This window comes from Anguilla anguilla, chromosome 1 (genome assembly GCF_013347855.1).
Source record: "Anguilla anguilla isolate fAngAng1 chromosome 1, fAngAng1.pri, whole genome shotgun sequence".
In the NCBI taxonomy this organism is placed as follows: Eukaryota; Metazoa; Chordata; class Actinopteri; order Anguilliformes; family Anguillidae; genus Anguilla; species Anguilla anguilla.
The window spans coordinates 16,205,181-16,232,247 of NC_049201.1; the positions used below are offsets into that span (position 1 = coordinate 16,205,181).

Below are 27,067 nucleotides of genomic sequence, written 5' to 3' on the forward strand. Positions count from 1 at the left end.
TTTTAGACATGTACGTGCTGTGCTGCGTGTATGAAAGCGTGTGCTTTCTCCGCGCCGAGCGGACTGCGGTGCTTTCAAGGAGAAAGAAAGGGCGCTGCAGTTCGCTGATTATAGAGACAGGAGCCCACGTTCCCGCTGACCTTGCCCACTGGCCGATAAAAGCCATTCCCCCATTCCCCCGGTTCTCCGCAGACGCGGGGAGCAGAACGTGCTTCGTCTGCCGTGAGGCTCCTCTCCCCGTGCGGACACACGTGTTTATTTCTCCAGGCCTGGGAGAGTTTTTTTCCAGGGAGAGAGCAGCCTTTCCATTTAAATAAGAGGGCATTATCTCACTAAATGGACCGGAACACAAAAGCAACACGTGCAAACGCTCAGCAAATTGTGTTCAAGCGTGGCACTCTGCAACCCGAGTAAAGATAGGTGTGCAGGCGTGCCAACATCGGTGGCAATGCCCTTTGCTAAAAGAGCGCTTGTGCTTCCTCCCCATAATGACAGGATTCAGGCTTCCGCTTCCTCACCCAGAGGAAGCAGTATTCCAGTTCCCAGGGAAGATGAACATGCAGAGAATCCCTGCCTGGACCCAACCACTCAATTCAGGTCTTTATACTTGCTGTAACAGATGGATCCATGTGACCCTCACAAAAAAAGCAGCTCAGTTTTTTTTATTAACCTTTTCTATAAAGGATAGTTTGACTGAGCACGCACACTGTTTTACAGCAATGCTCTTTTAACAGAACACAGAACAGAAGCCTAACTCTTGATTCATTTTCAGGGTGAATATGCAGTTCATGACAAGCATGGATCTTACTGCAGTGTCTCTATGCATTTGTGAAGAAGGACAAACTTCTGGTCCATCAGGTACCAAGGGCAGCCCCGTGTGCAGCTTTCCAGGGGATGGGGGGGCATGTCTTCATTTGTCAGGTCAAAACATCACCAAGTTGACCCCACCTGCTCTTTTTCAGACCTCACAGACGGGGCTGTCTGTCAGTGGGTGACAGAGTCTTGGAGGTCAAAGGTCATCGCCGCTGTTACCCTCAGACGTCACGTATCCATCATCGTGAGGACCTGTCTCTGAACCCAGAGCACGTAGGCGATGAGCTCAGCTGCCCCTCATTCTGCAAATTACACATCCACCGTCCACAGCAGAGTCAATGAGCAGAGCCCAGACCTCTTAATCAAACCTGGCCCAGAATGCCTCGCAGTGCCCTCCCTGCCACGACCACGGACGCCATTACCACTGACAGAGAGCAGACTGACATTTCAGACACATCTGATGCTCTCACAAACCTTCTGTGTTGTATCTACCAATGACCGGATCTTTTTAAATGAAAATTGATTTTATTTGGGGAACGGTCCTGCATTTTTATTGAACTTTCTCAAAGCATTCAACTGTTTGAAACCAAATTTTGCATTTCTAGAAGCGTATAGGAATAACATGTCAGTTATCGTCCGACAGACCCTGCCTCTGCCGGTTTCTCAGTCAAAGGCGTGAGTTATGCCGCACTCCTGTGGAACACATCTGAAAGGATCTGGCTGAAAGCTGTAAGAGAGCTTTCCAGAAGCCTGCATATTGTTCTGTCGCTCACCTTTATCGGAGGAGCTACTGTCAAACTGCAGACAAGATCAAAGGCAGGAAACTCAAGGAGAAGATAGCTCCGATGCTCAGAACTCCCGTTTGCTTTAATTTCAGCCTAAACTTTGTACGCTTTAACACATGACCCGATGGGCAGTTATTTTCAAAGAGCCGCCACTTTGTCAGAAACACAAAAGAAGTGAAAACACCGGGGGCGGCACTTCTCATATTTTTTGTGTGACTTTGTAGCCCTGATCGAGGTACAGAGATAGGGTTACTGCGCTGGGCTCTGACTGTCCACCTCGGGCACGAACATTCCCACACTGTCCGGACTGTGAATACCAGCACAGGGAACACAAAACCGGTAAACACTCCTGATCGGCTGGACGTAGAACCAAAATAAACGACAGACTGCTGCAGGTGGAATACCAGATAACACAATGGCACAGTGTGCACGTGTTTAAGAGATGTAATGGTGTTTCCAAAACACATACAACATAAGAAGGGTCCACGATGGTGTAATTACAAAAAAACTATACAGAACGTTTTTATTCTCAGTGTACTGCCAAGTACTCGGTTTTATGCTATTGTGATACCTCCTACCGTTTGCCATTCAGTCATTGCTGTTGATGAAAAAAAACATGAAAAGTGATCACTGTTTGAAATAAGTTACTTCACCTAGGTCCAAAACTACTAAATACAAGTCAGTTTTATTAATAGCTCGCTCTAAACACCACCCGTCATCCTATTTACCCCTTCAGTGTTTGGATGGCTGTAAATACAGTACATGAAAGGAACATACACCACTAACTCACAACAGGTTTCCCTAATTAATGTTAAGAATGTGCTTACAGACGCAGTTTCCTTCATCCTGACTTTTTCCACGTCTCATTATAGCACAAGTTCTGGTGATGTACACTGACAAACTGCAAGCGGGGCATTCTACGGCAATGTAAATCGTTGCATTACCACAATAATCATCTCCCGCCATTTCCTCAGAAGACCCCGTAGAGCACTGCAGTCAGGGGAGGAAAGCCATTCGCGGATACAGGTTAGGCTCCCGCTGAGAACAAAGGCAGCGCTTCCTCTTCCCCTGTGAAAGCGCAATGTGTCATGCCCACCAGGAGAGCAGAAATCTGAAAAACGACGCCGCCGTCTTATTATCAGGACTGGAAGCAGAAGCACAAACTCAGTGCCAAGTAGCAACCCACGGAGGGTTGATGTTTCCAAAAAAGGTGGGAGTGAATGTAGCATGTTCGTAGCAGGTCACAGAACTAACCCAAAGGTTGCAAGTTTAGGTCCATCATGTCCAATAGCAATGAACTTAGGACATCTTCATTGACTATACATTTGTATAAACAGAGTAAGTGCAAAGCACACTCAGTGTAAGACAGAATGTGGGTGTTTGCCAAATAAATAATACTGTAAGGCAAATTATGTTGCCTTGTCACTTAGAAAGCAAGGAGTGAATTTGTGCTTCTTCTAATCCATTTATATTATGCAGCATGCTAATTGAGTTGGTTGATACTTAAAACTGTAACAACAGGGGCAGGTTATGCTCACAGAAAATAAATGCTCTCCATTTCACAAGCAATTCTACGACTCTTTCCCTCTTTGTTAAATTAACAGGAATCCTTTCGAGGCAAACAAGCCGTGCAGCAAAATCCCACCTCAGCAACAAATAAATATCCGTCTAATAACCTGCCCCGCATGCACCTCTTGAGTTGTCTGGGTTTTTTATTGTCTAACCCTTTTAATCAATGTGAATTCTGCGCCACTGTTATCAAAGCATTTGGAGTTTTATGTTGATATGATTTATATGGACTTGTGGCACATTAATGACACCGGCGAGACTCGGCCTGTCATCCATATTCATGAACAACTGTGTTTGGGGAGCAGCAGCGGGAAGGGGAGGGAAAGGGGAGAGCAGCCTCAGCCAAAACTCTTCCGGGCACAGGTCTGGTTAGCCTTGCTGCAGAAGGCAGAGTTTACCGGCCCCAGGGCTGTTGATGAGAAGGGCGACTCCAGCAATGACCGCTACAGAAGTGCAAGACTGCAGCTTCAAATATTTGGCGCAATTATCGTGGCATGCCCTCCAGAAACATCGCCACCATTCCTATCCTGTCAAGCAAGTATAAATTTAGGTTTTATTTCAAGTATTGTCTGTTCGTTAGATACCAGCAGTAGACCCAAGCCATTCGGATAGCGGATCTGCCGTATCCCAAGGAAACACAGGATGGGAGCCGGGATTAGGATGGTCACCTGCAGACTCACCAACAGTGTGCCCAGATCCAGAGTGTACATGATTTTGGCCAAGAACACTGATGGTATGTGTAGGCATGTGTATGTGTGATGATGGAGAAATGGCCGATCAATTAGAGGATACTGGAACTTGTGTGAAGGGTACCTACCCCCACTTCCCTACTCCATCCAGTCCGTGCATCACCCCATTAGGCCGAGATCAGGAGGCAGAAGCTCCGCACAGCACGGCTTTACGTTTATTCCTCCACAGCTCCCCCCAGCGCACACTTTTTTCATAGATAATTACGCTGCAACAAAAGCCTGCGGATAGATCAGCGGGGAAACAGTCCAACAGCTTGCTGTTAGCAGATTGGAGAAGGCCCACCAACGGTTGTGCCTGGCACGGCCAGAGGACTCGGGTTTATATCGTTAAACTGCCCATTACGGAGAGATGCAAACTAAACAAATGGTGCTTTTGGAAGGCAAGTTCACGAGAGGTCCTGGGTACAAACACGGGGGAAGGCCTGGCCAAGCACAGGGACGCTGCCAATCTGTGGTCAGTTTTTTAAGAGCAGTGGTTTACAAGAGAAGGCAGTTATCCTCAATAAAATCCTTAATTCCTCAGTTCAGCATTCATTTTCATACAGTTGCAAATGAACATTCGTATTTAAACCACCTCTGATTCAGCCTGCTGTTTGATTAATTTTTTTTAATGTATGGTGACTTTGTTAATGAATGACAAATTTTGCCACACAACCCTACAGGAATTGTGAAATAGGTCCAAAGCTGAAAGGACATGTTCACTAAGACTGTTGGTAGAGTGTACAGTTGACTAAGCATGAAGGGAGAGTTTGTATAAAACTCTTCTAAAGCAAGGACTCGTTTGTGCAAAAACAGAGAGGTGGTTGATAAAAATAAAGTGTTCCTGAAAGCAATTATTTCCCAGAAACTACACAATATGCAACACATGCACTCTTTCAATGGAACAGAAGGTAAAGTAATAAATGGGCATGTTTTCTTTCTGTCAGTTAGATAATAAATAAACCATTTTTTTTAAATAGCTGTGGAATTTCACATTCTATTAGGTATCATGCCCTAATCAATGAGGTGTGCCTCAAAACAGCTGAGAGCCAATTAACAAGGCCACTCTTTTTAACGGCAGTCAGCAGAGAAGCAGTAATTAAAGCTAGGTGAGATATCTGTTAAGGACCATTTGTAGATGGAGGGAGCACCAAATTAACTGTGTGATGCCTCCAGAGCAAGGCATAATTTGCTCCTGAATCAATCAATAAAACCATTTCATCTTTGTTGCCATGGAACAACGAACACTGAAACACACTGAGCGTTTTCTTCAGGGGTAAGAAACATCTTGTACTACCTAACTAAATACAAAAATTTGGGAAAAAATAAATCTCAGTCTTGATAAAACAATAACATTTGCCAAAGACACATTTTTGATCATCAATCTAAGCCCTCCAAAATGTGAAGCGCTCATAAAACATTAATCTTCACAATCTGCAGTGGCAAACAGCCTGCGTCATGTGACATCTGGCTCCAGACGCAGGTCTCAGCAATTTCTCGGAAGCGTCTGAGCAGTCCTATAACTGCCCAGGCTGGTCTGAGCTAAACACACGACTGAGTGATCCAACAACCTTCACTTTTAAGGTTCACTTCAAATGTGCATATATATTTTATTTATTGACTGAATATTTACCACAGACATAAATTCTACTGCAAATATTATGCAGTCTTATTTGTAGGCCTAAAGCTATGACATGCATTAATGTACACCAAGGCTCCCATATAGATTTAAAATGTGGTTGCACGAGGACTACTGTGCGTGATGTGGTTGTGATCACCTGTTACATGATATTTTGAGCTCAGCGTACTCAGAAGTCCCCTTTGCTGGGGTGCTAATGCTTCAGTAATCTGTCACATTATCCTACTGACAGAATTATACATGACTTAATTCATTAAAGGGCATCCATTAAATTTTGCCCTTTGATTTTAATGTCTTTTGGGATTTGGGATTGTTGTGTATTTCTTTTGTTCAAAACCTTTTTATAGGGAATTGATGCAGTAAAGCACAATGATGAAGTGTTAGAGTACCAAATAAAATAAATAGGTGTTGGAGTATAAAATCAAAGTTGTGCATGATTCTTTTGATATCCAAGTAAAAGGTCAGAGGACCATTGACTGCTTTGCCAAACTTTTTTTTTTCTTAAAAAAAAGAAGTTAAAAAGACATGAGAACATAAAAGGTTATCTCACTTCAAATGGCTTGGAACTAGACCACAGCCTGTTAATCTGACTTCACGCCACAGGCTGGTATTTTATGTGTTATGTGTCTGGGATTTCCCAAACTTAACCTTTCAACTTGTACAGCGTTGGGCCTGGTAAGGAAAGCCCATCCCACAGTGCCCTGCTGCCAGGTCACCATCGCTCAGCAACCAAGCGAGAAGCACGAAAGGAATTTCAGTGTCCTCCTGCCGTGAACTTCCTCCTCTCCCTTTGTCCCTGTGCACAGGGAAACGGGCGGGCCTGGATGACTAGTTAATGAGAGATACACTGGAGCTCAGCTCTATGGGATGTTGCCCCGTACCCTCCTCTCGGGGAAAAGCCGCTGCCCTGCCCTGCCCTACCCGCTCACCACCTCCCATTACTCATAAAACTTCCATCAGTGAGGGAGGACTGCTTTGGTGCTAATGAGGAATCTGGTCAGAAGAAACAGATACTCTGGGACCGTGCTGGAGAGAGCTGCAGCCATGGCGATGAGAGCCGACGCTCATTACCCAGAGAGAGGTCATTGTGTTTGAGTGTCGGCAGACGGGAGGGGAGGGAGCAGGTTAGAAATCAACCCGGTCCTAATGAAATATCTCTACAGACGGCGAGCGCTTTAAAGTCCTCTGCTTTCTCAGAGGTGCTTCTGCAATCTCCCAGCTGCTGGCACTTCACATTTACTTAAACACTGCGGTGCTCCTATGTAGACAAACGCTCAACATAATAACTAATACCATGTCCGTTTATTCCTCGTTTATGGGCAAAAGGTAAAGAAGTCATAGGCCATTTTATTCAATTTCATGAGATGAAACTTTTTATTAAGAAAAAAAAAACAAAAAAACATTGATATTTCCCCTAAAATTTATGTGCCACAACTTTAATAATGCAATCGGCAATTCAATTTATAAGCAAGAGCATTTGCAGTGGTTAACTAATCCAGTTCAGCGAATGAATAACCAATGACAGCTCTATATGGAGTGAAAAGCACTTGAGCTCAGGATGGCATGAAGGCAGCAGCACTGGAGACCTTTCATGCTGCAATGAGCCCGCATCCCGTCCAGCTCTCCAGTACATGCCTGTGGAGCCTTCGCTCGGCACGGGCTGCGCGGCATCTGCGGTGCGAGCCTGCAGTAGCGGGAGATCTGGGACGGATAAATTATCGGCTACTGCAACCAATGGGACCGGAGCCTGGGGCACGCGTTCAAAATGTCAGCAATCCCCTTGTCTGCGTACGTGCAGCTGCAGTTCCGGCAGGGGAGTCGAACCAGTGCAGCTGGCTCCCAGCCCCCGGTCCTCATTATTAAACAGCATTTGAAGGCCGAGGCATCTGGAACATGGGGGGGCTTCCTGAGCTTGTTCCCCATCCCAAGTGATCCGAGGGCCAGTGCGTCCATTTTAGACAAACATCAAACTATGTTACCTTCTTACAAAAACCCAGTAGCATTTTATTATGTCATTTTATGCACCTAACCGCTCGGTTTAATACCATAGATCTAAACCCCACAAAGCAGAAAGCAAGAGAAGTGCATTGCCAAGGCATTCTTTTAATGCAGCTATATAATTCAGGCCTATATACTTTCCAATATTTCTGTGCCATTAAATAATTTTCCAATGGCCCATCTTCAAACAGTTCCAGTGATGGCAAGACAGTAAAAAGCAAAATGCCTTTTTACCTGCAGGGTAATTCTTTCCCACCACCCCCTGACAAGTCATCATTTTTAGAAGGATTTCGACCATTTCCTGGAATTCCCATTACCATTTATGGAATTTAGGTTGATGTTTACAGTTAAAACAATTCCAAATAAACTTGCACTTCTGCTCAAAGTAAATACTGCCATCGATTCAGCATTTTTGTAACACGGAATTGCAATTAAAAATACAATTCATGAGATGTTTACCTGAAATGTGTATGGAAATACCAAAAAAAAAAAGCTTGGTATTTCCAGCATGCGCTTGAGCAGTTTATTACTGAAAGCACAAAAGCAATTTACAGTGGCTGACATTTAAAACAGCTCAGTACACGCTGAGTGCAGAGTTTATTTACATAACCGAAAAGCGGATTCATTTTAAGTGCTTTCTGTGCGAGGGCACAGCAGTGTCGCAGACCTCAGATTCAACCTGAGATGTATCGGAGACACAAAATGGACAGAAAGCGAGGTTTACTAAAAGCCTCCTAATGCAAAAAAAAAAAAACCAGGAACCAGGGAATATAAATGGTTCTAGTAAAGAAAACCAATAAAAATAAAAAACAGAACGAACAGATTCCCTTAAATGAAACAGAATAGATTTATAAGCAAGTAAAGGATGCCAAATAAAGCAATGGTAACAGTTAATAAGCTCGTTTTTTGTTCCTTGGAATTCTCGTTACATGTGAACAAAGAAACCGCTTGTTAGTTGGCAGACAATCCTGTGGATAGAATCAGGTAGCTTCACTGCTAGCAAATATGTTATATTATGCGCAGACGCACATGCACACATTCACATTTTTTTAAATGGTAATAGTTATAACTGGTTAGGAACTTTGTTAGGTGTTAGGTGGCAGGCACACAAGAAACAAGATTACAAAACTAGTGTTTCAGCTTGAAACAAATGGGTTAGAAAAACAAATTCCATTTCTATTTGTCATCCAGAACGAAGTGTGGCACAAAGCAAGGCTCAGAGCTTTTGCTTGTTGTATTCAAAGTTGCACCAGACACAATGAAGGAGCTTCCAGCCCGTCGGTGCCACAAAAGACTGCATTTATTTATCACCTGCTCTGGGTGCTGCTGAATAAAGATGAGAGAAAAAAAGAAAAAAAAAAACTTGGAGCTGGCCTGCCAGTGAATTCAAACAAGCTAACAGCAGGACACAAGCATCATGCCAGACAGACGACCGTCACGGCAACTGTTGCCACGGCACGAGCCTGGCTGTCTCCGCTGCCGTTTGATCAGCGCGTGCGCCACCGCCGGATTTGGGACGAGAGACGGGGAGGGGGGCACTTAACGGGGAGTGCCGGCCCCTCTCTGTGTCGTGTAATTAACCTCTTCATCGGCGCGTACTCCACTCCTGAAACCAAAAAAAGGGGTGACTGGGCCCTGTCAGTGGCGTGTGCCAATCACCGCGTAATCTCAAAGAGAGCACGCGTACGCAGGCAGCGGAGCTGTCACGCGCTGCATCTGCTTCAGAACATTTAAACAGGCACGGCGTCGTGGAAGCCCCCCAGCACGGGCTGGCTGACAGCGACGAAGAAAGGAAGCCTTAAAGTTAGCATGCAAATGCAGGCGCTATCACAGACAGCGCATCAGAGAGGAACAGCGGAACGCTGCGTGGAAATGGCGGCAGTTACGCAGACGCATTCTCACATTGACTTCCTTTATGCGGAGCAGACGGAAGTCAACAGCCAGCATCTGGAATCACGCCTACCGGCCCCAGCACACAACTGTTACCCCCGCAATACATCTGAGCAGCACTTTGTGAGCGCGCTCTAAAGAAGCCAAACACAATTCCGCATGGCGAATAGAGGCAAATTCAATAATTTACATCCCCATTAGAGAGAGGGCTACTAGGGCTATGGTCATCAACGGTGATGAACAGCTTTAATTACGGGCATCCTCCATAAAGATGATCATAATGAATCATAAACATAAGTAATGCTGATGACCAAGGAATGCATCTAGGAAGGTAGAGAGAGCAAAGAGTACGGTCACCCAAGCATGTTTTTACATCCCTGGCAGAGCTTGTAAAAAAAGGCTGGAGAGGAATTGACTTGTCAGGCCATTTAAAGAGCTTGTATTTTAAGCCACGCTCTCCAATAATCCCAAATGGTCAGGAGATGCTGTAGCACTAAGTGGGCGCCTTAGTTAAAACCTTAAGTGTTTTGGCTGTTGACTGTCAATTCATTCCTTACTGGGGTTCTGAAGCATGCAGGCAATTCGGCTGCATTAGAGAAGCAGACTGCATTCGCTGGAGGAAAGACAGGGAGTGCAATGGCAAGCTCATGTGCAGGGAAACTGCAGCACTGATCAGAGGCTGGTGTAGGTACTCAAGGTACAGTTGGTAAGTGATAATCAGGGACTTTTCCTGGTTACATGGTCAATATTTGATCATTCAGTATTAATTCCTGCCATGTGAATATTCTGAGCCACCTGTTTACATTGGTAGAAATTCAGGTGGTTTTTTGGGGTACCTGTTTACATGACTGAGCACATAATCGGAATATAATCAATTTTGACTTATAAAGAGCGGTCTCTCTCCGGCATCAAACATGGCAAAGGTTTCTTTGCATGCTTCGCACTCTTGTTGGCATTTTATTTTTTTTTTTCAAATAAGCCAGACACAGGAAACCACCCTCTCACTTCTGAGCTGTGAGAGAGGCCGCACCCCAAACACCGTGTATTACCCCATACATTATGCCTGCTACTCTATAAAACAGAATGCTGATCGCGACAAAAAAAACGAGCTAGGTGATTTAATGAATAATTTCTCTCCTCGTTTTCCTGGATCCTGATGTCTGAATTACAATCACTTCTTGCCGGAGTGTCAGCAGAAACATTATTGTAATAACCTTTTGCGACTGGTTCTGAGATTAGCACAGGTCATATTCTCCTCCCCCACTCTTGTGCTCTCTGACAAAAATGGTATCTTTTTTATTAAAAAAAAAAAAAAGATGAGAAACACTGCTTGTACCTCAGCTCAACCTCAAGTGTACAGTGTGTTTGCTCCCCCTCCCCCCCATTCTGATTGATGTTAATTATAAAGCGTGTCCTCTGTACCTGGAGCCACTATCGATACATTGAGTTAGTTTACCCCACATAGGAAGCAAGGAAGAAAGGTCAAGGTTCTGAATCCATACTCAAGCAAGTCCACTTCATTATGTGATTAGGCATAAAGCTTTTGCCAATCACAGCAGTTTCTATCTCAATAAATTTGTATTTTGGCCATTTAAAAGTGTATAAGGATAAAAACATTACAAGCATTGTAGCATGAACCTTTTTCCACAATGTTATGAACTGTGTTTCTGAGTATATATCTGAGAAGGTTACTACCAGTAATACTAAGGTACCGGGGTTAGGAGTCAAAACATAGTGACTAATTACAGGCTGGATCTCATAATGCCATTTTGTTTCACTGGAACACAGTAGACCCTCCATTTTGTTCCATTAAAGAGGTTGCCTAGAGAAGAAATCCAATTATTGCAAAAACAGCAAAATGAGATCATGCTAGGTTTGCGAAACAGACTGAATACAGCATATGACACCCATCTACTAATCTACCTAAGACCACATTTCATTCAGTTTATCAAGTTTATAATGCAGAGGCCAACAACAGCATTAGCCTTGTGTGTGGGGTAGGGAAAATACTTCAATAAATTTGCTGTTGCAATTCTACAGCTGTCTTAATAAAGGAAAGCTCTACTGTTGTTATTAACTTACAAATTGCTTTTCATCTGCACTTGGGACTTTCCTTTGTTTATGTTAAGTCTCCTATCAAAGATGAGGCAAGTCCCTTGCACATTGGTATAAGCATAACTAATACAGAATGGGATACAGTGGCTCGTTTCAGTGACAGGAACATAATCCCAGGATAAGAGGGCGCTCTGATGAATCTGGAGCTCACCTGAGGGCACATCACTGTAATACTTTTCAAGTGCCTTCAAAACTACTTCATAACAGCCCTGGATCCAATTGTTAGAATGCACTTGAGGAGGTCCGCAGGGAAAATAGGTTTCAAAAGGCTTTAAGTGCCTGAAAGTCTCTTTGGTAAATAGACACAATTCTCAAACCGAAAAATGGGAGAAAGGAAAATCAGTCAAAAATTGTGGAATTCCATAGTGAAGCCTGAAAATTTTACTTTCCAACAAATCCTCTCCTTAAATAGGAGAATACTTTGGTGGCACTGTGAGCCTTACAAGTAAGGATTTGTACAGAAGGAGGTAAAAGAGGTTCAGTTAAGGCCTAGATCTGAACATCCACGCCCTAGGCAAGCGTGTGAATCAATAGCAGCCACTGCTAGACCCAAACTGGCCTTCACTGTGGCCTTAGGGCCTTAGACATGTGTGTCAACCTTCTGTCTGTTCATCCAATATGGGCTCATGTCTGCTTCACATTTAAAATGTGCAAATTAAGGCCCCTTCCACCCCAGGACAGAGTCTGTGCCCAGGTGATGAGATCACAGAGAAGGTGAGGGGTGAGGCAGTAGGCCCCCCCTTGAAGCCACCCACTCACCTGGATTCAAGGGCCGGTTTCCACCTCACTGCAGAGGGAAGTACAAGGAGTGGCCCTGCAGCCTCTCCCTGCCACCCAGCAGATGGTGACTGCTGAGAGCCAGCAACAGCCTGCCTGGTCAATGAAACTTTACTGGGAGGGTCCTACCGTATGAATAAATGTCTTCAGACGGACTAATTAAAATGGCTCTTTTCATTAGGCCGGCCCATCTGTTAAAGCGCAGGACCTGATGGAATTGAGCACCAGTCGAATCCGCAGTAAAAGAAAGGCACTGGCCACACTGCAACTCTGGTCCAATAAAACTATTTGGGTTCTTCTGTGTGACTAATGAGGTGCCTTTATGACTCCTGTGCTCCGGAGGACAATCAAAGAACTTTAAACAAGACTGCCACCTTTTATGGACCCCAGACCCTATGTCAGAAACATTTCATTAATTACATTTGCTTTCGTTAGGTGGCTGCATCTGCGTTTTGGCGGTTTCTGGTCCAGTCCAGTGGCATATCATAACCGAATAATGAGCAGGTACTTTAATCATGCCTGTGCTATTGTTTGTTTACAAGCTATTTATGTAGCTTACATGAAACGGAGGGAAAATATTGCCTCATCAGGTTCCCCTTCCCCCTTCCCCTGCTTTTGTTAAGCAAATGTATAAGCATAGTAAATGTTAATTGTCAAGATGAGGTATTTGGGTCTATGGGAGTACCTGCAAACCTGAATATATCAACCCATAATCTGCATTTTGTGACATATAGTTAAAAAGGCATAAAGAAAAATACAAGGTCACTGCGGAAAAAACAAGGCTTCTCCCCTCATCTACATTTTTATAAGGTCAAGACGCTCACTGGCGGGGAGTGACTCACACCCAAGTGGTTCTGACTGACTGTCGGCTCACCCTCCCGATTCGTCTTGGCCTCTGACTCAGTAGGGCACACTGGCCTAAAACTGGGGTATATCGTGAAAAACAAGAGCTCGGACGAGCGCAAGGGGTCTCTCAAATCAGGTCTGAGCTACAGGAAGCACAGCCTCGACAGTCTCAGATAAGCCTTCAGCTATCAGCCTTCAGAATTCATTTTCTTTTGTTTTCCCTGGACTGGGTGGTGCTCAAGGTTAATAACGAGCCTTTCATGGTTTTCACCTATGATTGCTATTGCGTCAAGCAGAATCAATCTTCAATTCTTTAAGACTCACACAAGGTTTTCTCAAAAAAATAAAACAAAAATCTGGAAATCACGCAAGCCGTATCAAAAGATACATACACTTTGGTGGCAACAACATTCTTAACATAGTGGGAACCTGTGGCAGAAAACCTAGCAGAGAAGGACATGAATGAACTGAAGATAAAATGAACCAGCTTTTCTTTAAAAAATCTGCTCACTACAGTCCTAGAAATTACATCTTCCCCATGAGTATTAGACTTCACTCTTCCCTGTACATGACTCCCTGGGTCCAACACAGAGGTCTGAGAGAATACACATGATGGTAAGGATGACACCATGGCTGCCTTTGCTGCCAGATTAATTTCAGCTCCAATCATGGCTGAGCTGAGCCTGTGTCTCCATTAAGAGTACTCAGGACTTGGGAGACAAAAGCTTTCCAATGTGCCAACCAACCCCTTCTCTTGGCCCAGCTCCACCACAGTCTGAAAAACTGGGGGGGGGGGGCAGGGGGGGTGAAGGCAGAGGACAGCCTAATCTGCCATTTTATGTGAATTTAACTAAAGAAAAAGGCTCGATAGAACAATGGACAAAACTTCAAAGGACTGCGGAACATCACTTTACCTTGAAACACTCGGTATGTGCGCCAAGATCAACCGACTGAGAATCATAAAGCTGCTGCCTGTCGCTCTGAATACAAAACAGTCTGCGTTGGTGCCTGAGCCGCTCCTCATTTCCCCACCGTTTCCCTCCCAAAGCGCAGGCTACAGCAGTGGAGCCAGCACCCTAAGCCTCATTCAAACACAAAGTGTGTTTATAGTAGTAAATTGGATTCTTGATTCCTTGGGCTCCTCGCTGCTCTTCGGTGTTTGTACTCCATGCCTATTAAAGCAGCGCCAGGAGGACACCCCAATGCACACGCTGTTGATCCAAGGACCAGTCCTGCCAGCTCTTAATTACCTGTGCGAGGGCTCAGTCTATCGATGCTGTACCATCCACACAGGATCATGCCATCTCATGCACCTACCTCCTTCACACCGAGAAACCCCAGCTCTCGCACAAAAGGTCAGGCCCGAATCAGGACTTTTAGTCTCCTGCAGGACTGTGTATTAGCTTTCACTGTAATTATTCAGTTTGGTTTGTTTTCAGGGCTGCGGCTCTAATTACAGTTACTGTCAGCCCAGCCATAACTGAGTGTCTACTCTCCCATAACTTTGCTCGTAGAGGAAGGCCAGCGTGGGGCTGCTTCTGCTTAAAGAAGAAAGAGCCGCCATGCGCGGACACTCCTACATGACTGAAAACATGACCTTATTTTAGGAATCGCCAATAATTACAGCCCCCCAAAGCAGGAGGGGAACATGTGCTGGTGCTAAATCTCCCCAGCTCTGGATAATTTAAGCCTCTTTTTCCACACCGGCTTGCTTTAATTACTGGAAATAAGTGGCAGCATTTGGCCAATTTTATTGCGCTTGTTAAAAAAGCAGGGACTGGTCTTGCTAGTGCAATCTGTTTGATTGCGGAGCTGTAACTCTGAAGTCCAGCCGTCACACTAACAATGTGAGTGAAACACGTACCCTATAACTACACAAGACCTACACATTTTCCACCTACAAAGACCAAAGATGAGGTAAATGAGCAGTTTGTCTTTCTGCACTCTTTCATTAAGACCATTCATTATAGGCATCCCAACAGCTTAGGCTGTGTAAGTAATGGTCAAATTCCACTTTCATATATATTCATTCCTCATATTCATACAGTTAAATGACATACTTCGGTGCTTGTGGTAATAAAGACTGGATTGAGTGACAATCACTCTCCCAGCAGGAACATTTCTTTATCGTGACTATGATTTTGTCTCTTACATTTTGTCAACTCTTTGGAGACAGCTATCCGAAGTTATCCAAAGTCTACCAGCAATCTGGAAGTAAGTCAAGCAAAAGAACTGGAGTTCAACACCAACGCTGACAAAATGTATTCTGTCTTCATTGTTCAGTTGTTCTATAACTTCTATTTTTTTATATTCTTTGGAGTGAAAAAGGAAACACTCTTCACCCCAAAATACACTAAATAATGAGACTTTACAAACAAGTTACAGGAATAATAAACAGTTCACTTCTAGTCTTTCAATGGTACAGAAGTGGTTAGCCTAAGACACAAAATTCAATACACTGAGCGTTCCAAGAATGAATGAACTCGCTTTGGTCCATAAGCATGTAAAATGTGGAAAGATGGAGGTCACTGGTCTATGAAAAATGTAAGTCAAAAAATGAAACCCCTCATGGACGCCTCATTGACTACAGAGGGCACTGCTATAAACCAGTCAATGGTGTGACCTTCCACCAATAATAAGAGCATAGGTGCTCTGCCTTAATGCTTGTGAAAATAACAGTTACTGCTACCACCCTCACAATCACAAAGAGCAGACATTATTATCTCTAGGTGGTGGGCACTGCACAGCAGCTAAAATAAAGGAGACACACTGAAAGGTAATATCTGAATAGTCCAGAAAATGCTATTAATCATAACGTAAAGTTTGGGCGGAAAATATTCATGACTGGATGGTGGTTCAATTTCTTGTCCACATCCATAATCAATATTGGGATTAGTTCCTTTAGCCTCATAAATTCAACCTTTCAATTTATTGGACTGACTGCTATCATTAATGCGACAGTGGACCACAACATTGAAGTGGCTGGTAATCTAGCAATGCTGGTATTCTCTCAATCTCTTTCAGAGGGCTCCAGAGATTTGACCTTACCTCCTTTCATCCCGACTGTGTGCCAGACACACCCTCCAGCCTCCGCCTCCATCCTTTTGTTTGTTCAAGACCCAGCCCTACATAAGATACATTTTAATAAGGTTAGAGCCAGTAGTCCAATTTCCATTCGACATCTGCACGAGGGGATGAAATCAAACCTTGGGAAAAGTTCCAAAAGTTAGGAAACAGTCATTTCCACATTCTGTAATTGGGTTGTGGAGAGCTTCCTCTGATCGTCAAAACACACAATGAAGTATTCAGTATAATTAATTCACCATTTCCTTGACAAGGAATATCCAAATCCTTATGCAGGACAATGTAGGCAAGTTAGGCATTATATATTTAACAATACGCTTTTTTTTTTGTTGCATGCATAACATACACAATTGCATGTTAACACAGGTGTATATTTTCCTAAACAATTCAAACAATAACATAAATGCGCCAAAAGGTTTTAAAATATAGGCCCATCATTCTAGTTATACGCCCTGTTCCTTCTACACTGTGTTACAATGGGGATGTCCCAGATGGATGCTGACATGTTTAAAAGCTGTCGGAGAGCAAGCTAAATGCCTGGAGAAAAGCATATTCAATATTGTGTCTTATGTTGTTCTACAATTAGCCACAAGCAGTAATCTCAAATATGGGCACATTGCTTCCTGCACCTGCAAACTCTTAAATCCTTTCAATTGGGTTCAGCACTTTGGCATTTGTATGCTGTGCTACAAAATTTTAATTGCCTTCTTCCACATATTTACACATTAAAAACAAAGAAACAAGACACTTTGAGAAGAAGCCTAGAGCACCTTCACACAAGAGCTTGTTATGTACTCATTTATTATGGAAATTTTTTTTTTTTTTTCACAATCAGCTTAGTTTTAGGTTAGAGGAGGCTACCCTGTAGCCAACCCTAACTTCTGTAGAGAAATGCAGTGTCAGTAAATGTGTTTCATCTTTGAGTTGTAAATACTTCCGATAGCTTATGGCCAGAAAGACACTGGAAGAGATTTAGAGTAAATACAAATAACACACTTGTCATTACCAGTGATCGGGGTCCGGTTGTGTGTGTTTTTCAAAGCATGTGATGAGATTCTAAGGAGTTTTACGGTTGTTGACCAATTTAATAACTTTCAAGGGACTGTCACCACCTCAGCAACACCCCTCTACCTCAACTTTCTTTGAGACAGCACAAAAATCCACCAACCCCATGAATTTATTTAACTGAATCACCACTGCGTCAAAACGTCAGACACTTTAGGCGCTAAATACCCACAACGCATCACAGACCCTGTGGTGTAGACTTCCTGGGTAAGTTACATTTTCACTTCATCATGCTGTTTTGGAAGACATATGGTGCCCATTTTCTCCATACCACTGCTATCGAGAATCTGAACCATATCACTGGGCTTTGATAACAAGGCTCAGCCGGTATTTACCATGTGTAACGGAGCGAACCCTCAGTTTTTATGGTATCATGGTAGCGGATGTTTGTTCCGAGTACGCCGCTCTCATAAAGCAGTGCGCACCATTTTTGTTTGTCGGTTTGTCGACTCGAACACTTTCGCTACTACTGTAAATCTGTTCATCACCATAATGTACTGCAGGTAATTCCACATACATGCATCTGGTTTGTAACATTAAATTCATTTATTTTAGGATACCATATTCGATCAACGCAATTTCAGCAGCTGCTACTAACCGTTATTTGTTCCATGTTCAAACTGGAATGACGCAATCCGAGTGTCATGATTCTGTGCTATTTTATTGGAAGCGCTGGACAAGAATAATTGGCTATTTTAGACGGGGGGAGAGCGTAAAGTGTGTTCTATAACATTTTCTAGTATCTAATTAGGTGTGTGATGATTAGATATAAAGTAGCAACTGTATAATATATGTATAATAATTTCCTTGTGTAAAAATGTACTATTGTTCTGAAAGATAATTGAATATTGTATAGAAATGGTATAGTCTGGATAATAGTATGTAAGCAGGTCATTCGCTGTCAGTAGTGTGGCTGGCAGTAGGTGGGCATAATTGTGCAAGTATAATTGATGTGTTTTCCATGTATATAAATGTTTGTATAGCCTAATAGTTGGGGGCACTTTTGTAAATAAAACACCCCACTTGGGTTGCACAAGTTTGAGTCTCATCTCCAAGTTCACTGTAAAATCCACCGACCTACCATCTTTGTAACATACTGTCTCTGTCGCATGACATATGCTTCAGTTTAGCTTATTTAATTTCAATTCCTGGAAACATGTTGATGGTGCAATATTTTCCACCTGAAGGAAGCCACAGTACTGGGAAAAAGACTAGGGAATTCATCTCCTTCACGAAATGTGCTTTTGGCTATAGCTGACAGTCTAAAGCCTCTCCCTTTCTAGGACCACAGATCTCATACAAGCTTTTATCCTCCAGCCACAAAAAGTAAGAGGGGGAGCACAGCAGAGTGACAGTAAATATTTATGTGTCTTGCTACCTTTAGCTGCAGAAACCTGGGGTGGCTGTCAAGTGGCTTCAACTGCTAAATGCCTGCTATTCAGTTTAGCAATACAGTCCACTATATGATAACAAGTTCTGGTTGTGCCAGTGTTGACTGCAGCCAAGAAGGTGCGGTTTCAGTGGTCAGAGCTGGACCCATCTTATCATTTCTGTATTGTAAGCATAACACAGTGACAAGAACAGGCCATTCAGTCCAACAATGTTTGCCATTTTCCTACCACTAAAGGGTACCTAGTGCTCACCGTTTACCTATAAACTAGATAGTATATAGCATTGCAAGAAGCCTGGTCTTGAAAACGGCCAGAGTTTCTGCTTCTACTCTGCTCAGATTTGCTATACTTTTGCAGATTTGATATATAACATATTATAACTCGCCACCAAAGTTCAGTCATTCAGGAGGAACGTTGGCTTCAGCTGGGAGCCAAACTGGATCAGCATCCTCCAGAGAGACAAGATCATGATGGCCTGCCTCTACAGAGAGAAAACATATCACATCTGAGCAGAAAATCTCACCTTACTGCCTGCTGTCACCTCTCCTCAGAGCTGCTACACATCTGATTAACTTGTGACAAAGCACAAAAATCCAGCTCCCATTAGTTGGATCCCTGGGTTGAATTCCAAGTAAGAAGTTTATGTTTCAAAAACACTTTGGGGCTTAAAAGTAGAAATGCTTCATGGCTGAACACTGCCATCGTTTTGCCAATGCTGCCTGTGCTGTGCTGTGCAAGGCTCAGCAGGAGAGAGCTGGAATTCAATGTTAGGCTAATATATGCAGCACATAGCTGTAGGTAAACATACCCACAAATCCTAGAAATTCTTCTTGTCAGCAGCTTGTGAATTGACTTTTGACATTCAGTAGATGGTGGACTATTTAATCGAAACATGCACAACCAAGCACAGTAGCAGCCATATAACTTTATTATAAACCCTGAAGCCAGCCAGCTGTGCACTTGGAGCCAATAGGATACTAAAATTGTTATTACCAACTTAAAATTGTTCAATCCATATAGACACTGGTGCAAAATGTAACTGGCTTTCCTTGGCTTAAAATAGTACACATAAATTGTAAACAAGCAAACATCAGGGCAAACTTTGCAATCTCAGCTAAAAAAAAAATCAGAATAGAGTGAACAAAAATTATAAAATGAGCCTAAGTTCCCTTGTTAATTGAATATTCTTGTAGAAACCGAATGTTCCTGAATTTCCTGTTCTCTACCTTGTAAGGATAGGCTACTGACAGTAGGCTACTGTTGTCCAGTTGCACATTTATGCTCAATTATAATTCACAGATTACTTTTAAAAAACAATAATTGTAGGCATAGGTGACAAGGGAGGTCACCCCCATCTGTGGGAGGGGAAATGAAAGGGAAATAAGAGAGGCTAGAGCAGGGCTGCACAACCCTGTTCCTGGAGATCTACCGTCTTTCAGGTTTTCCACACCAGCATAATGTGGACTTGCATAATAATTTTTAAAACGCCAGTTCATATCTTGGCTTACAAATGGCCCTTAGTATTGTACATATTTGAGCTGCCAATCACAGGAACAGAAGTCTGTGTTGATTCTTCTCCACAGCCTGTCAGTTATGGAGTTGCAATTCTGTCAGGTTTCACTTTGAGCATGAGCTGCACATGAGTGAATATAAATGGCAGTGCCAAAAATCCCCTGTCAGAATGCTTGAAGTGTCACCCTGTCACCATCGCATTGATGAGAATAATACACTATCAATTGCCTTCTGTGATTTCATCTTGATTACAGCAGCCGTTTCCGGGAGCCAGCGGGCAGTGTGATTAGTGGGGAGTTCTGGGGGCCTCAGCCCTCCACTCCGGGCACGCTGCCTTCTCCGCAGAATAGACAAATTGGATGAACATCCTGCCCACTACCCATCCACAATAGGAGAATCAGACCCCACCTGTCATAGTGTTAAGAAGCGGTTTTTTGCTCTCCGGCCTATAAAAAGAGAGCTGATTCTATTCATTTCGGAGGCAAAGAGAGGCTTAGCCCACTGATGTGGACCCAAGTGCTCTTTCTTCTGTGCACTGCCCATGCATGAACTGGCGGAAGCAGCTTTTTAAAGGTAAAGGCAAACATCCTTGCTTCTACTTTCTCTATAAACATGGGGTCTCACTCGCATTGTTACTGAACCCGTCTCAGGTTTCAGATACCTTAGCATGTGTACATTTTGTGTACACATTTCATTCAAATGCTAAATTTCATTCCGCATTGGATCATAAATCTGTCATTGCGGGGGGAGAAAAAAGTATATTTCTGAAACAAAAGGAAGCAAGTGGAGGCTTGGCATCCCAGGCATGGCTGTAAAACTTGGCTGTGAGCTGTGGATGAATGGGGCTGCTCCCCGGGCAGAGCCAAAGAGCACGGGTGCCCTGCACAGCTAAATCTGCCTGTGGATTTGATTAGGGCCACGATGACCAGCTGCTCCCACTGGGTGGCCAAATCATCTTCCAGTGCTTTTAATCAAATTAAATAAACGGGGAGGGCCAGTGATGGTGCGGACGGCATTACTCAGCACAGTGTCCATAAAGGTACATCAATGCACTTTGCAGTGGGGGGTTAAAAAAAATACACAGGGGGGTAAACATTGTGTTCTGTTTCTGCTCGCTTCTTGATTGCCGCATTGTTAAGATTGCTCAAACCCTACAGCACGACAGGCATACAGTATAAACATTTGGAAAATAATCATGTCCTACACTACCACATTCAGCAACCTGAAAGGGATAATTGTATAGATGATTTGCGTTTGGTGTAGCCAAGTCATTTGCGATGTGATATTTCTCCATAACTAAGAACAGGAGCGGCCAGGCTAAGTTGTTGCCAAGGGAGTTATGCTACTGAATGAATATCCATGCAAATATGAGAGAGAGCGAGAGGAGCCATTATCAAGTACATATCTCTCACTTGGGAGCAAAAACAAATGAGAAATGAATTCATTGATTGTTGTTCTTCCAAAAGCATGCCTCATGACCTCATGTAACACAATGACGAAGGTTCAGCAAATCAGACAAGAGCTCTAGAGAGGAAAATTCCCTCAAACAAGGGTTTGACAATTATCAGGCCCCTGTGATTTATGATGTGTCATTTAGCGGTGAATTAAACTGTTCACTGAGATTCTTACAGATATCTAAACAGACAAGGGCGGGTACTGCCAAAGCCCTTCATCATGTTAATAATATCCATAGAAAATCCTCCTGCAATGAACATTATTCTCCATGCTCGGTCAGAATTAGCAAGCTGGAAAACAAGGGGAACGGGTAGTAGCCAAAAACGCGAACGGTAATTACACCACAAGGAATTCCACTCAGAGCTGGAACTGAGCTGCAGTTAAATGGGTTATAAATGTGCCTTTCTGAAAAGGAGTCGGCTGTAGTAGGCTGTCCAATGCGGCCCTTGCAGTGACCATGGTTCCGTCCTCATCAAACGAGGAATTCTTCCGTGAAATGCTGAGCAGGTGGCAGCGCGGCACGACAGCACAACGTTTGCGACGGTGGCCTCGGCTCGCAGACAGAGAAGGCTGCAGGCCTGCGTTTCCACCGCACTCTTTTCCTGGCATCTAGTTACAGGAACGTACTGAAGGGCTGATTACCTACCGGTTCCATGATGGATGTGCTGCCCACCTCTGTGAATCCATTCTGAAGAGCCATCTCTCTAGGATAACCCTTTCAAAAACTGCTGCATGTGCCCGTATGCTGTGGGAAGCTATTTACTGCACCATAACTTTAAGGGATAGTTCACTTTCTGGAGATTTCTTTGATGGGCCCACAGTTTTTGTGCAATAAAGAATATATTAGATACTTACTGAAGTTTCTCACTACCTGCTGACTTCACAAGGGCTGGTTTAGATGTTCTTGTGGGAATTGATAAGTGACTATAATCGCACACAGCTGATCTCTGTCCTAGCACACAGCTGAGCTCTAACACTATGCAATGCATTGAGCTGCAACTGCATGTCCCATGAACATGCTGCAAGAGCGCTAACCTTCAGTCACTGATTACCAAGGCAGCAGGGTGCAGTGCACACAGCATTTGCATTCTGTATTATATGCATTCTCTTCACTATACTGGACATTTTAATTGGCTAGTTAATGCATCCCACACAATTTATTTTCTACATGCCTATTAACACTAAAAATTTATACATGAGTCATCCTTCTTGACTCATTTGGAATCAGACAGATAGTTATCCAAAGTGGATTTTGTGTAGGATTTCTGTGTAGATTTTGTGTAAAAGAAAATTAGATACATGCATAGGCTCAAAGGTTTCACTGCAGAGCTTTGAGAGAAACTAGAACCTTTAGGACGCAAAACGCAAGGGATCATTCCAGTGACGTGAACCCATATCTGATTACCACAAGGCAGATAACTCTATCCTTCCACAAGTGCTGTGGCATAAAGCATCATAAAGCACATCATCTCAGATTGAGTTGCAGCGGATTGCCTGATTGATAGTGTCTGTCTGTACTGGAAACCTCATATGCAGCATGTTTCTGAGAAGGACAATACTTCCATATCAGCACTACTGTCAGTCATGGTGTAAATACACCACACACCTTTAGGGATGGCCTAAATTTTACCAATGAATTTGTGCAGTGCAGAGACATGGCTGTATGAATCATGTCAAAATGTAATACTAGTTAGGTTTTATTTCAAAACCTACAATGGCAGAGGCAAATAAAAATGTAATACTTTATATATTGCGATTGATAAAACTACACTGAAGCCTGAATGCATTGCTTGAATTAATGTGCATATTTAGAATATCTGTTATGCCAGTGTACAATAAGACACTGTAGTATGTGAGAGTCATGCGAGAGAACAGAATGGGACATGCGATGTAAAATATTCATACACATTAAAATGATGGGCAGAAAATAGCATCTCCCACAAAGAATGAGACAACACAATAAAATTGGTGGAAATGAAATAAGTGGATACATAGCATCTCAGGGTACTGCAATAAGAAGGAACATATCATTTATTCACAAGTAAAAGTCAATGCAAGCTGCCATTATCATACATTTATACACAGGATTTGAAAACCCTATACAAAACCAAAGACATTTGAAAATATGATTTGATATGAAATGTGGCCTTACATACATTTGTTAAAACCATTCTTAAAAAAATGTTTGGTAACAGTCAGCCTAGATGACCGACCACGCATTAGTGAAAGCCAGGGATTTTATTACAAAACAAGAGCAAAACCAAAACAATGTGTAATACAAAAAGATGAATAGAAATCTCATGCAGCATCTTCAGAAAGGGCCTGAGAGTATATTCTTATTTAAAGAAGAAAAACAAGATCAGTTCAGAATTATTTAAAAAATAATAATAATAATCAAAAGAAACAACAACCAAGCCAGAGTTTTTGTCTCTCCCTTTGGAAAACCAAACAGTTCGCAGCCTGCTTATCGGGTTTATTCAGAGAGAAAACACAAATGAACACAAAAACATACTGGCAGCTACATTTTTGCTGAAATAATGATCTGATTTGTTCACTTGGTTCACGGCCCCGATATCTCAGGGCTCCAAATTGAATCACTGCGTCCTCATTCTCGGACCTGGATATTCTCATATCCCTGGCCGCTGACAGATAACTGCCGTCATTCTGGGTGGGGACTGACTCATCTGAGGATATGAACGCATTAACAGAAAGATACAGCAAAGAACTGGTACTCTTTCTCAGCTGTGCCAGCGTCTGCAGCATGGTTTGGACCAGTGTTCTGATGGACGCTGGAACCGTGAAGGGTCGAAACCGGTCAAGACGTTTGTGCTCACAATGACATTTTGAGGTTCTTGGTTAGAGCAAGAGTGGTGGAATGCATAGACTGGCCTGGGACCTCCCTGCGCAAAACCACTGGGGCAGCTGATTGGCCCTGCTTACAGTGTCTCACCTCTGCCCTTTGCTCACCCAGTAGAACCCCCACTCCCCCTCAGAGCCACTGTGCAGAAATGGGCTTGTGGCGTACCAAACGGCACTGGTGTCACGCGCTCGCTATGGACGCGGGGCTTGTTTCTCAGGCTGACGCTGGGGCTTGCGCCTCCGAGAGCAGGTGCCTTCGAGAGCGGGCGCCTGTCACGCCATGAATCACGCGCGTCTCCTGTTGGGAGCGGCCCGGCGCGGGAGCCGGCCCTCAGGATTAATGGACCGCCGCTGCCGCATCTCCATTTAAATAAACAAGGGCGAGCACTCCACGACAACAGGTTCGCCTTCCCGCGCTGCACGTGTCCGCCGGGACCCCTCGTGATCAAGGCAAATGAAAACGGCAAAGGAATTCTGCGACACTGCCGGCTGAGGCATAGTTATGACAGCAAGTCTGGTCCTCGACAAAATAATGCAGTACTGTGTTTTTAAAGGTTAGCCATCCGTATAAGATAAAAACCAAAGTGGACAGAAACCTAAGGTCTACAGGCTGTATGACCACGGGCACACGTTGACTTGAGGTTTGAACATGAGAAAGGCAAAGTTTGGGATGCAATAACATTAGTTTATTGCTCTTATTTTTTTCTCCTTTTATTTCTTTTTTTCTTACCTAAAATGATATTTTTACATACTGTATAATCATATAAATACACTATACAATACAATATAAAATAAGTTTATTTTTCTTAAAAGGAATATGTTTAGGGTTTGCTTAGGTATGCTGGTTTTAATACTAGCACCAATACAAAAAATATTCACTTGAAAACAGTCTTAAGAAAAAGGCACTTTGGGATGTAGTGAAATGAATTGGTTTATGACATCTGCTTTCGGTCTCGCCACCGCGGAAAACGTAGAAACTTTGCTGCTTGTTCAAAAGTCCTGCTCCATTCCTGTCTGTCCAACATAGTGAAGATTTCTTTCTGCAGAAAGAAAAGCCCCTTTCCATCATGTGGCTTTTCCCATGTTTGACGCCCATTTTAGTTTTGTCTTTTCGCTGTGGGGCGCCATCCTGCTGCCTCTCGGCGTATCTACGAACTCACTGCTACACTTCGTCATCCTTCCTTGTCGACTTTCTGGATTCCCTCTCTTCCCTCTGTCGCTCTCTCACACTTCGACTTCTCGTGGTCCATCTTGAACGTCGGACGCCACCCCAATGTCGAAGCACGTCACCATCATGACACGCGACTTGCATAGGTTGACGCAGTACTCCAGTTCGTCTGTCACCTGCTCCAGGGCCTCTAGATACTCCTGCGACTCCTTGTCCAAATCCTGGTCTACCTCGACTGGAACGGGAGAGAGAGAGGGAGGGAGAGAGAGAGAGAGAGAGAGAGAGGAGTGAGCCCTGTTTTTGACACACAGTAAGTGGTTCAGTGGGCTGGATAATGTTATTCACTGCTTTTCCACTCCTGTAGCTAAACTCAACTGTGAAAAAATGAAATGTGCCACTGGCTGGGTTTTTAAAAAAGTTATACGGGACCATTGGGACACACATGGCATGAGTGCCAACATGAAAGAAATAAAAGGAATGGGTTGCTTCCCTTCTGAAGCACCCATGCCTATGGCAATTGATCTATCCTTTTTCAACGCAAGTTTCATTTTGATGAACAAGGGACTAAACAGAAAGTGTACAAATAATCTTCCTGGAGTCAAACATCCATTGCTGAGGGGGGTGAAAATAATTAGAATGTCCATATATCCACAGAGGATGCCTTTAAGCCTAATGGTTTGTATTGTGGGAGGGAAAGATAGTTTATGTAGTGTGCCTACTCGCAGCATTGCTCTGTTCTCGACAGGAAGCACAGATGAACAGGTTGCATCCCTGGCCAAAGCCCTTTAAAAGCTCAGCGAACACAGAGATGTGAGGGTCTGTGAGAAACAATTCAGCCTTTAGCCCCGAACCAGCAAAGGGAGAATAACATTCTATTGATTTTGAGACACCGTGGGAGTGCTCACAGAGATGAGGCCTTTCAGCAGAGTGAAAAGCTGCTGTGTGTTTCCCCCAGCCCAGGCTTAAAGGCAGGTGCTTGGTGCCACTTCAGCGAAAATAACGACTTCATGTCTGTGACCTTTATGGACCCATTTATTCTTTTATTTCTCCATCCCAGAAAAAGTCCCACTCCTCCAAAGGGGCACTTCTCCAAAAAAATGGAAACCTTTTTAGTTTCAATTATTTTTCATGATAATTTTCCAAAATGCCACGCTAGCTGAAGTGGGCCTGAATGCCTTTTGATTAATAACACAGAGATTCTGAAAATAGATTATAATGGACAGAGTTGCGAAGCACTGGGAGACTGATCTTTAAAGAATTACTGAACACTATGGCAACTCTGATCCATTCGGCTGTAAACAGCCCCTTTCTACAGCCGGTTTCATTCATTCAGCATTGCAGTGCAACATTGACTTGTATGGCTTTGTGCCTAT

General features: G+C 43.5%; 1 protein-coding gene across 5 annotated transcripts in view; it reads right to left on the minus strand.

Annotated features, from left to right (window-relative positions):
* Positions 1-23,672: 23,672 nt before the first annotated feature.
* The window catches only part of LOC118210491 (kinesin-like protein KIF26A), a 107,226-nt gene continuing 103,831 nt past the window's right edge, over positions 23,673-27,067 (minus strand). For all 5 annotated transcript variants that reach the window (XM_035386695.1, XM_035386703.1, XM_035386711.1 and 2 more), the window contains one exon: positions 23,673-25,929. In XM_035386695.1, the coding sequence (XP_035242586.1) occupies positions 25,751-25,929 (179 nt within the window). In that variant the 3' untranslated portion in view covers positions 23,673-25,750. The remainder of the gene's footprint in view (positions 25,930-27,067) is intronic.